Source organism: Symsagittifera roscoffensis, chromosome 1 (assembly GCF_963678635.1).
Source record: "Symsagittifera roscoffensis chromosome 1, txSymRosc1.1, whole genome shotgun sequence".
Lineage (NCBI taxonomy): Eukaryota > Metazoa > Xenacoelomorpha > Acoela > Convolutidae > Symsagittifera > Symsagittifera roscoffensis.
Genome location: NC_087062.1, coordinates 78,648,099 through 78,660,663, shown reverse-complemented (window position 1 = coordinate 78,660,663; position 12,565 = coordinate 78,648,099). Strand labels below are relative to the sequence as shown.

Below are 12,565 nucleotides of genomic sequence, written 5' to 3'. Positions count from 1 at the left end.
TAATTGTACAGTAGTAGTGAGCTTTAATTGTCAAAATGGCTTATATAATATTCGCAAATATGACTATAAAAAGTATTTCTGTTGTTTTTACTCGAGGTACACGGCGTAAATGGTGCAATAAGCGAAGATGTTCTTGTGCATGTAATGCACAGTGAACGAAGTGTCCGTCTCGGCGTCCCATATGGTCCTCCCGGAGCATCGCACCGCCTGGCGCTTGTTCTGTCCGACGACAGTGAACACAACGAAACGAGTGCGCTCGCAGTTGAAACCCTTCGCCTTTTGTTTCACTTCGTCCGAGATGTCACACGAGGCCTTCTCGCAGATGTCAGCCTTGTACTCTTCCAATGGGCCCAGCTTCGATTTCATAATCTCAGTGATGGCTTCTTCCATCTATAAAATTACGCTCGAAATTAAGCTTTTTTACAGGATGAGGTTGCCCCTCATTAATTGGACTCACAAATAACATGTTTGAAATATAAATGGTTTGAAATATAAATGGTTGATAACATCTCGTGGATCTGGAGTTTTTTTGTTATTTTTTTTCGGTTAAAAAGCAATACCTGAAAAAACTAAAACCGTACTAGCCAGGAAACGTACAGACAGAGAATGAATTTTAAAGATTAGTCAATTTTTTGCACTTTTTACCAATTGCTTTATCGGTTGAAATTTTTGACATTCACGAACAAAATGGCCGAAAACAATCCATAAGTTTACTTTGAAAATTTTAAAAATAATACTGAGGTTTCTAGTAATGACTCAAAAAACCATGATATCGGTTCTTACTGCCCTATTATTTAAAGTAGAACCCCGTTTTAATTGACAAAATGAGGAAATAATTGATTTGAAAATCAATGTTTTGATCTCGGAAAGCATATCAATCTTCAGGAAAGATACTCAAGCAAAGGTTGTTCCGTGATATCAATTTTGATATCAAATCCTACGTCCAAAATTTGTTAGCAGATCTGTACAACCTTTTTTACTATTATTTTGGTGCATTTGCATTATCTGCAGGGGCTATCTAGGCATGTCATCCTCTTCCGAATCACAACAGTTCTGGTAAAAACGTTCCAATTTTGGCGGACAAGAAAGAGATTTTTGGGCGGATACGCATGTTATCTGGACAAAAGGGAGTACAGGGTAAGAGTTTGTTTGTCAAAAAGCGTTTGGCATATGCAGATAAGGAAATGAAAAAGAAAATGGGAAATTTTAGAATTTTTTATGAGCATTTATGAGAAGTATCTTTCATCTGTAAATGAACTTCAAACTACTTTTCATGGTTACGATGATCTAAAAGCTAGAATCCAAGCAAAACTTTGGATATTGTTTCAAACTTATGAACAGCTGTGTGCACGTTTTATATCAACGCAAGTTATTTGTCTTCCAGTAAATGTATTGTTCATGTATTTGCAAGTTTTTAAATTAAATAGAAACAGCATTTATCTAGTCAAGATCATTGTTTTTGGTTTATGTCTACTTATAAGTAAGAACAGCTATATTGCGAAGGTAAGGTTCAAAAAATGTTTTTGATTTGTTTAAGAGAATAATTTGCCTGCATTTCATTAATGTAAATCCTGATAAAAATTGTTATTAGTTGAATCTCTCATTGCAACGCTTCCTGAAAATTAATACCAAAAATCAGTCAAGGTTACCGATACCACAAAAAACACTCTAAAAATTTACGATAAATTTTTCAAAAAATGATTACAGAATCCTACTGAAGCGAATCAAATCAGATTATGGCTAGAAATTTTGCAACAAATGTAATCATAAATGGAAAAAGCAGATACTTCAACAAAAAATGGTGATTTTCAAAGCGCCTAGATACTGTTCCGGGCTTTTAATGATTTCAATGATTCTCAACAGTTTTTTTTACAATTTTACAAACTGTATTCAACTTCAGTCGACTTCGTTAAAAAACAAATAGGATAAGTTTTGACCGATTTTTTCTCCTGGTTCTACTACTCGATGAGCATACTTATGTTTAGGATTTACGTCCAGGCATATAATTGCCTTTGCGATAGCAAGTATATTGCAACCGGGTACTCGATTTTTTCCCCGTTAATAAATTTGTTCACAGAACTGATCTTCTCAACTTGTCTCCTAGTCCTCCCCTCTGTTGGAAAGGCTGCAATAGATTTGTTTTTGAGCCTGATACCATTTAAAATATTCGTTCTATTCGAAATAAGTTTTTTCGTTGAGCGTAATTATACCAGCTCGATTTGTTAAAATTTCTTGCTTTTTTCGGCTTGGTAGGTTTCGGCGTATATTATGGAGGCTTAGTGGCCTTATATTGCGTCGTTTGGTGGCCATAAAATATTCGGACTGTGTGTTTTGAGGGGGAATGGGATTTGAAAACTTTTTTCCTAATTCTTTCGGCTTTAAGGGTTTCTGCTCAGGATTTTTGACTTTTTTTACCGGTTGATAAGTTTTCTTCCTATTTCACATTCTTTTGTCTAGGCATAATTTTTCTCAAGACTAGGCTTATTTGTTTTGATAGAAATAGTTTTTTGTCAGTGTTTTGGATTTTTTTTTCTAGTTCACGATTTTTTTTTTCCATTGTATAGCAACCAATGCGAAGCTCCGCTTCGCCTTTGTGTTTAGCTTTACTTTATGTTTTCAGCTTGTAAAGTATTTCAAATGCTTCAAATGAAAACAATCTTTGAGTTATGAAACTACAGATAAAGAGCTAAAACTAACCACTTACCGTACAAACACGTAACCAATATCCGATTGATTAGCTTTGTGCTTGACTTGGATACTGATATTCCGGTATCAACAATTTTTTCTTGATTAAATAGCATCAATGAATCCAAGTAAACTAGTTTCTTCTTTTAGTTGCATGCTTTCCATTTAGTTAAAACAAATATGTATAATTAGCTTGTTACATTGCGAGTCTAAAATATGGAACCTTAGTCTTGTAGATGCTGAAGGGACTGGGGAACTCGTTGGTCTCCCTCTTCAGTCGGAAGGTGTTCTGGAACTCCTTCTTCGGCTTCTCGTACTTCTCAGGAGGTGGAGGCTGAACCTGAAGAAAAGAAAAAAATACATTACAAGTCCAAATAGTTGCAACTTGCAGCGTCTTGAGTAGGTGTCTCGAAGTTTTCATTTTCTATATCAAAGTTTTATAGCTTGGCTAGCTTGCGTCGAAAAGTTTAAAGCTTTTCACAAACTGATTCGGTTTATGAAATAACTTGAAATAAATCAAAATTTCAAAGCTCGATTAGAAAAACTTGAAATTTCAGTCTATGAACCCATTCAGTCTATGAATTAATTTGAAGTAATTCGAAGTACCATAGCTTCAAAAGCTTGCTTAGAGAATTTTCAGCTTTTCGCAAACTGATTCGGGATACAAACCAACTTGAATTATTTTGAATTTTTTACCTAAAAAAGCTTGCTAAGAGAAATTTAATTTTTTTTGCGAACCGTTCGGTTAACCAATTTTTTTGGAAAATTCATAGTTACATAGTTTGAATAGCCTGCTTACAAGACTGTTAGCTTGTTATCTTTTTTGCTTGCTCTTTTTTTCTATTTCAACTTCTTGAAATAACTTCAAATTTTTTGAAGTTTCATAACTTAACTAGCTTGCTTAGAAATACTTCAATTTGTTGCCAACAGATTGGCTTTGCAAAGCTCTGAATAGCATATAAAACTATTTTTTTGCGATTCGATCCAATAAACGATACGAAATATTTCAAAGTTTTCTGACTTTAATTGCTGGCTTAGAAAAAAAAACTTGTGAACATTTCGCGAACTAATTCGGTCCATAAAATATCTTGTAATAATTCAAACTTTCATAACTTGAGTAGCTTGCTCAAGAAAAACATAGGCTTTTCGTGAACCGATTCGGTTTAAGAGATAAGTTGACGCGTATCAAAGCTTAGGCCAAATAGCTAGCATACCAAAACTTGTTTTTTTTTTGCTAACCACTTTGATCTGTCAAACATCTTGAAATAGTTTTAAAATTCCATCCCGTGATGTGCTCTAGTAGAAAAACTTGAAGTAGTTCCTATTCGGTTAGGTTTATGAACTAATATCAAAAAACCAAAGTTTTATTGGTTTTGAGTGGCTTCATAATTATTTCATTTTTTCGCTATCCGATTCGCTGTAGTTGGTTTCAAAGGTGTGTAGCTTGAATAGCTTTCTTAAGAAAAACATTAGCTTTTCGTGAACCAATTCGTTCTAAAATGTTTTAAAGCATAATATTAATAGCCAGCATTCATTCTATGAAAAATCTTGAGATAGTTCCAAGTTTTAAGCTCTAGTAGTTTGATTAGAAAAAACTTGAATCTTTTGCGAACCAGTTCGCTGTGTGAAGTATCATGAAATATTTCAAAGTTTCATCGCTTGAATAGCTTACTAAGAAAATTTTATACTTTTTGCCTACTGATTCGCTCTATCGAACAACGTGAATTTTTTCAAAGTTTCCGTGCTTTAAAAGCTTGCCTAGAAAAATTTCAATTTTTTTGCGAATTGATTCGCTCAATAAAACGACTTAAAATAATTCATTGTTTCGTCGCTTGAAATGCTTTCACAGAAAAACCTAAAGTTTCGCCTTCCGATTTGCTTCATGAAACATTTTGAATTATTCCGAAGATCAGCTTGAATAGCTTGCTTAGGAAATCTTCAATTTTTCAAGAACCGATTCGTTCTACGAAACCCAAAGTTTTTCAAACCTATTAACGATATGGCTCATATTGAAGTTGTTCTAAGTTTCATTGCTTGGATAGCTTGGTCAAAACACTTTTTTGCGAGCCAATTGATTATTGGAGGCGGGCTGGCTAGTATGGAATCATTTGTGCCTTCAATGCACAGTGGCACTGGACTGGTATTTGAGGTGCAGAACACAGCTGACTGGTAATCTATCTGGAGCTCTCTGGCTTGAATCCCAGAGTTTTTTTGTTTTTAAGGCTGAATTTTTTTTTTAATTTTTAAGCGTTTTCTTTATTTTTAAGCATTAAAAGCTAGCACCATTTAAGCGTTTTCTTAATTTTATTTGCGAGGTGCAACCTCGTTTCTCTGTGAAGCAAGATCGCTTTCTAGCGGCAATTATTTGAATGAGCAAGATATTGGCGATACTGACTTAAACTATAGCGAAAAACCGTTTTCGGATAACTCCAGGAAGTATATGGTTTGTAATTTTGTCTGTAGTTGGTAAGTGAATTCAACTTAAGAGTAGGTAGCAACTTAAATGAAGTGACAATTGGGAGTCAGCTTGAATTGAGATCTTTATAAGCCAATTTCATGAAATTTCAACAATCTAGATAGAAAAAAAACACATTCTAAAGTTCGATATTATACTGTTAATAGTATTCGCAGCGGAACAAGTGCTCGTCAGTTACCACTTCCTTTATTTTCGGCTTAGCATTGTAAGATGTTATCCTGTTTTCAGCTGTATGCACTGTTCCTAGATGAGGAGCAGAGAAAGTACACGTGTTTACTTCTTTTTCTTCAACTATTCAAAACCGATTTTTACTGTTCATCTTGCGGGGTTTCTAAAGTTTCGGTAAATATACTTTGTAGCGTATGTATACGTTTTAACAAAGTCAATAAGGTGCAATTTGTTTTGCAAAATTCGGGCCCAAAAATTTACCCCAAAACGATCTTTTTTGTCTTTGTTTAGTCAATCTAAAGTTATTCCAAACCTATTTGTTAATTTAATGACAAAACTATAGATAAACATGTTTATTTTCATTTGATAGCCAAAAATATTAAAAACCTTTTTGTGCCGACTTCAGGAGATTACTTCTTCCTAAATTTTGTTAGGCTAAATAAGAGGCTGGCAGTAATATAGTTTTGTCAGTAAATGAACAAATGGGTTTGGAGAAGTTTTGATTGACTAAACAAATCCAAAAATGATCTCTTTTGGGGTAAAATTTTTGGGCTCGAATTTTGCAAAACAAATTGCAGCATATATATTCTGATGAAATTTTAAACAAGAATTGGCCTTCATCATTTTTTGTCTAAAATCAACCCAGTTTGAGAAAAAAAGAGTTTTAATTTCAAGTTTTATTCATTTTGTCCGGTTAATTTAAATCTGCACTGTATCCCTTTGTAGCATGTTTTTGTAAAATATGAGCAGTTGAATTGGTGTGACTTAAATATATCATTAATTTTCAACTGTTTTGGATGGAATTGTATGCTTGTGCGTTCTCATTGTTCCTCAGTTCAGTTACAAAACAATATATTGGGCGGTGCCACTGGGCTTTTTGTTCTTAAAGCTAAGGTAATGCGTCGAACAAAGCAGCTTATTTTCTTAATTACAAAGCAGCTTATTTTCTTTTGACTCCTTTTTTATTCCACTCTTCACACTTTTTTTAGGAGATAAAGGAAAAGGGAAATTATATTTGAGGAGAGAAGAGACAGAACAGAAAGGGTTCAGTAAGTAGAGGTCTCGCAGTCTTTTTTTTTGAACTAGATTTTGATGTAATTTTGAAAACGGAGATTCTTAATTATTAAATTTATTTACCATGAGAGTGTCTGTCGTTGTATTCGATTCTAAGAATGACTCCGATTGTTTCAATTACTCATAACTTTACGCTTTGAAAGACTACTTGCTGATTGCATATGAAACATATTTATTAACTCAAATAAATTATATATCTAAATGCAGGCTTTACTAGTTTCCCTTGCCTAAGTTTTTTTTTTAATTATATTTTTTCTTATTTAAGCTGTATTGTATTTTGCAATAGTTACGAATTTTTCACTTTTGAAGCTTGAATTGAGTGTTTATTTCTTCAAACTTGAAATAAGCAACACAATAGTGGGGTGTTATCAGGTTTCCACCAATGGTTGCGAATTGGGTCTCCAATTATGAATACCCAAATGTCTTTTTAAAATTGTTCAAAGAACTTCGTGGAACCTGATCTAAACTATATTTTATGATTGGATAAATTAAATGTTTTACCAATGTAAAGTATTTAATATTAACCAATCATGATCCATCTAACTAACAACCCACTTATTTGTAAGTGCTGAAGTTACTTGTAATTTCAGCACCAGAGAGATTTGAATTTAACTTAGAAATTAGTTGGACTCTCCCGAGCACTTCAGCAGCCGCAATAAACCAGTATACCCTAGATCTATTGAGCCTAGCAGAGACTAGTTAAACAACCTGAGACTAGATAGTATAAGAGTAAGATTAGGATCGGTATTAGACTAAGAAGTTGCACGAATCTATCCGGCCGAAAATAAGATAGCGTGACGAGCAGACGGTGTACCCTATCCGAAATTACTCTATGAGTTATACACTCCAGTCTTAACTCATCTGGTGCGACCATAAGTCTCGAACAAGACCTTACTAGATTAGAATTAACCAAAATAGATTAGAAATTAGACAAAAACATTTACAAAATGTTATACGACAATAATTTAATTGAAATGTCTCTCCGACTCAATAGATCAGAGCCAATATTCCGAACCATAATAGAACTACCCGGAATTGGAAGAAGACCTCGAACCAAAGACGACATACGACAAAGTAGAAACTTGCCGTATAGTTATATGATAGTTCGGCAAAAGCCAGAACAAACTTTTATATTTCGAATATTACTTGCAATGAATTTAGATTTCCATTTGCAAACATAAAACTTTGAAGTTACTCTTCAAAATCATTTCAGGCGCTAAACAAAATTAATATTATACAATAACGATTGATAAAAAGATCTAAGATCGTTTTCCTAAAACTCTGCAGTAATATACAAAACATGTTTGAAAAATATTTATTGGAAAATAAAAATAAAAATTAGTAGCATGACAATAAATGGTTAGTAATCATAAATCATCCTGTTGTTCCAGCTTCATCACCTAAAACATAACAGCAATCATCAACTCACTAATATCATCAAAACACTAAATTTTTCCTTTACACAAATTTAAAACTTTATCAAAATTTAAAGTCACTTAATTTTAAAACCAGATCATCAAGGCTTATCCTTGGATCTTAAATCATTTTCTACTTAATTAAATTTTAAACTTGATCATCAAGGCTTATCCTTGGATCAAACAGAACAACTTTGTTCTCCCCCACCCACTTAATTAGTGTCTAACGACCTCAAACGTCGATTCACTATCCAACCCTCTCTAAAAACCCAGGACTAATAGAAATTTTTACACAAAACTAATCATTCAAATTAGGATAAACAGTGAAGAACTTCGGTTATTCATCCTTCACTTGACCCCCCCCTCTTACCAGACCCAGGATAAATCTTAGACTTAGTAAGTTTAAAATAGTATCTAACGAACTACTCGCGTTCTAATTATACCTGAACCTTGTGGATCGATTTACTATTCTCCAACCCTTGAACACAATCACTACCCCTAAGTAAGATTAAGTAAGTTAACACCTTAGCTTATACTAGTCACGAGAAAGTAAAAATCATTCTTCGGAATCGATATACTTTTCTCTCCAACCCTGAACAAATAGACCCAGGTTAAGCTAACCAAAAAATCGTAAGAACTAACAGTTTAAGAAAATAGAAATCATTTAACAACCTTTGCATCCGTCATTCTAAACCTTATGTCATTTAAAAATCTAGGAAATAAACAAACAATCATTTTACACAATTGTGAAATAGATAACAAAAAATACGACCTTGTAATCACACCTCATACACAAACAGTTGGATACATTCGAACAAAACGACAAACACTAAAGAGGAAAATAATAACTAAACAAAGACAAATAACACGAAAAAGATTTTCAAAAAATCGAAACGCATTTTCAGAATCAGAAACCAACAGTTTAGACGAACTTTACAAACTAAAAGAATCAATAGATAAAAATTACCCACAACACGATCAATTATATTTTTCTGACTCAGAAACAACTTCAAATTCATCACAAAGAGGAAAAAGAAGAATAAAAAAACAGTATAAACACAAACCAGTACATTTATACAATTGGAATCAACCAATTCGACACATTAATAATTACATATTAACAGTCATCGAACGAAAAAATGAGTTCAACACACACCCCAGGTGACGAAACTCCAGATGATGATGAAATCTTTCCCTTTATAGTAGATGCAGATACTGATAGAGGACAACACATATTTTGTCAAAATTTACTCGTAAATTTATTTGAACCCGGAATCAGTCCATGTAAAACAGAGTTCCCCGATGTAAAAATCAAAAGACAAATCATAGATCACTATCTAAAAGATATATGCAACATAACACAACAGTATGGAATCTACTCTATAGAATTCACCTCACCAAACCATAATAATAGAACATATACTATACAAACAGACGATCTTGATTTAGAATTTTCAAAAGTTTTTTCAGAATATATAAAAAGCATCCAATACCATAACTCACAAAGAGCAAACTCCATATTCACCAATGAAGTTTTCGCAATAATATATAGTTATATTTCGATATTAGAAAATGAACTTCCATTAACAAATGTCTCACCGACAGAAACATCTAAACATTTAAGAGTACGACATGAAATCACACTACTCTCTAGTTATTTAAACATCATTAAAGAAAATTTCACGAAAGACGATGTTTCACAACATACCAAACACGATCTACAAAAAATTTTAGCATGGTTCATAATAGATTATTTCACACACAATATTGATTTAATTGCACAAGCAAGAAAAAATTTTAGACCCCAAAATTCGAACGATGATACCGCTATCACAGAACAATCAGATTATGTTTGGGACCCCGAATGGTCTCATCCCGCATTTATAAGCTTTCCACAATCAATCTCAAGTCAAGCAATAGGTACAATATCTTACATAAGAGATTATGTAAGAGTAATACCATTAACAATTGATGCAACACCATTAAACTATAATACATTTTTACCCGATACACAAAATAATAGTTTAAACTCTACAGTTATACACAATGAAAACCTCAATGGAACTAGGAATCTTACTCAACAAGATATCCAGACACCATCACACTTCATAAATGAAGAAATTGTACACACAACAACTACACAACAAAGTATTTCACCAATACGCCCAAATTTAACAACACCAAGAAATACAAACCCTTCACAAACACAGGTAACCTTACAATCAACCGTTAAACCTTCGGTTGCTCCAAAATATTCCCATATGGATTACCAAACATACAGACCCATGACAATACCATCAAAAACACGCAAAACATTCACTAGAAACAACTTTGCAGACCATAATTATAATTATACACATCCATCAAAAACAAATTATCAACCACAAAGGAATTTTAACCAATATACAAAACCTCGAAACTGGGATAACCCAACAGCCCAATATAATTCCAAAAATTTTCAACCAAATCCTCCACAGGATCGCAGTGAAAATTACCCATTTTTTCAACAAAATAAAAATAAAAAACAGACATCTTATCAAATGGATTATTTATCCTCAGATGATGATTTCTTACAACCAGATATATTTGCACCAAATACTCAAGAATATCGTAGACAAGGAATACAGAGAACACATACAAATCATAGAAATTTTTCTCCACAACCAATAGATGCACATAATCAACAACCAATTCAACAACAAAATCTAATTAATACACAATCTTTTCAACCAATTCAACAACAAAATCCAATGACTGCACACTCGTATCAACCATCACAAATGCAAAATGAAATACCACTCCCATATTATCTTCAACAACATGAAATAACAAGAAACCAACTTTCAAATTTTTCTCAAATGCCAAATGCAGCAGAATCATTACAAATGACAATGAATCCATACCTTATGGGTGGATCATCAATAACATCAAACAAACCTTTAATGGTTTTCACAGGAACAGACCCTGAATACTCTGTAGAAGATTATTTAAATGCAGTAACAGCAAATTTGATTTTAAATATAGGACCTGAACCAATTAATACGCCACTACATCAAAACTGGATACATCGACGCACAGCGTTGATACAAACAACCTTAGATGGCGCAGCCCAAAAATGGTTTTCAGTACTACCTCTAGAAATAAAATCAAACTGGAAAAGATTTACACAAGAATTTTCAAAAATGTTTGACTCCGAAAGAAACAAACAACAACAAAGAGTTTTATGTAATGAAATTCGCAGATTACCAAACGAAACCATCAAGCAAATAGCAGTACGAATCGAAACACTAGTTCGAAAAGCATATTCACTAAATACACATGACTATAAAAACACAAAGATGACAGAAATCTTAATGATGACCTTAACACCACAATTAAGGAAAATAGCAATAAAAAAGAGAGCATCTCATCCTTCTTCAATTCGAGAACCCGATTTAGATTTTCGAAAACTAGTAGACAAACTAGAACAAGCAGAAATCACGATGAAACTAGAAGAAACGGAAAATCTGAAATTACAATACGTTAACAAAATTGAAACGACTTCCACTAATATTAATAATATACAGGAATCAGAAACAGACCTCGTTGAAAAAATCACTGAAATACTTAATATTTACGAAAAGAACCCAAACTTTAAAGGCAAACCATCTTTCAAAAAATGGTGTAATTATTGCCGACGATACGGACATAGTATTTCCGAATGTAGACAAAAACAGCAAGATAATCAAAATAAACCTCAAAAATACAAAGAACCAAATAAATCATTCTATCAATACATGAAAAAAGATCAAAATTTACCGAACAAAACAGTTCACAGCAACAACAGTTCAGGAAAACCACTCCCGAACAATACAAGCTATACAAGAAATCAATCCCCATATAACTCAAGTTATAGAGGAAGATCACCAGAACGAAGAAACACGTATAATTCATCACAAAATCACTACAATAGACCAAATAGTAGAAATAACTACTCCAGATCAAATTCAAATACACAACGATTTGTTTCTAGATCTAATTCCCAATCAAGAAATAACTACTATCCAAACAATCAATCACGAAATTCATCATACAATAGGAATAGAAACTACTCCTATAATCGAAATAGAAGTTATTCAAACAACCGAAACCAGAATTACCCGAACAATCGATCAAGGAATAACTCATATAATAGATCGAACTATAACAGACCAAACAATAACTACCAAAACAGATCGCGAAATAATTCACAAAATCGACACCCAAGTTATAATAATCGTTACAGAAATTATTCCCAATCACCACATAGGAATAATAATAACTATAATAATTCTAATAATCGTCATAGAAGTAATACACCTAAACATCAAAGGCAAATCAATCAAGTACAATCTAACCCAGAAACAACATCAGACCCTCCAGGTATTGATGACACAGTAACTGATGCGTTACAACTCAATCAAATAAACTGTACATCATCAGATTCAGAAAGTGATACTGAAAACACTCTTGCTATCAATATGATAAAAGTCGAAAATGACTATGAATCTGTCATATATGAACAACCCTTTCCATCACATATATATGAAAATCAATCAGAACTTCTTCAAAATCATTACACTACACCCATAAATTCCACACCAACAACGCAAGAAACAAATGCAAAAAATACTACAGAACAACCCAATCAAAATGTCAAAACAAAATGCTTGAATACAAACCACATCTACCAAAATATACAAAAAGAACAACCCAAAGAAAAAATTTG

General features: G+C 32.9%; 2 protein-coding genes across 2 annotated transcripts in view; one reads left to right on the top strand and one right to left on the bottom strand.

Moving 5' to 3' along the window:
• The window catches only part of LOC134850117 (mediator of RNA polymerase II transcription subunit 20-like), a 425,236-nt gene that overhangs the window by 344,015 nt on the left and 68,656 nt on the right, over positions 1 to 12,565 (top strand). The gene's annotated exons all lie outside the window — the stretch shown is intronic.
• The window catches only part of LOC134850007 (dynein light chain Tctex-type protein 2B-like), a 29,154-nt gene continuing 16,592 nt past the window's right edge, over positions 4 to 12,565 (bottom strand). Inside the window, exons 2-3 of the mRNA XM_063866558.1 lie at positions 2,909 to 3,025; positions 4 to 390 (exon numbers count right to left, since the gene is read on the bottom strand). Coding sequence (XP_063722628.1) covers positions 88 to 390; positions 2,909 to 3,025 — 420 coding nt within the window. The 3' untranslated portion in view covers positions 4 to 87. The remainder of the gene's footprint in view (positions 391 to 2,908; positions 3,026 to 12,565) is intronic.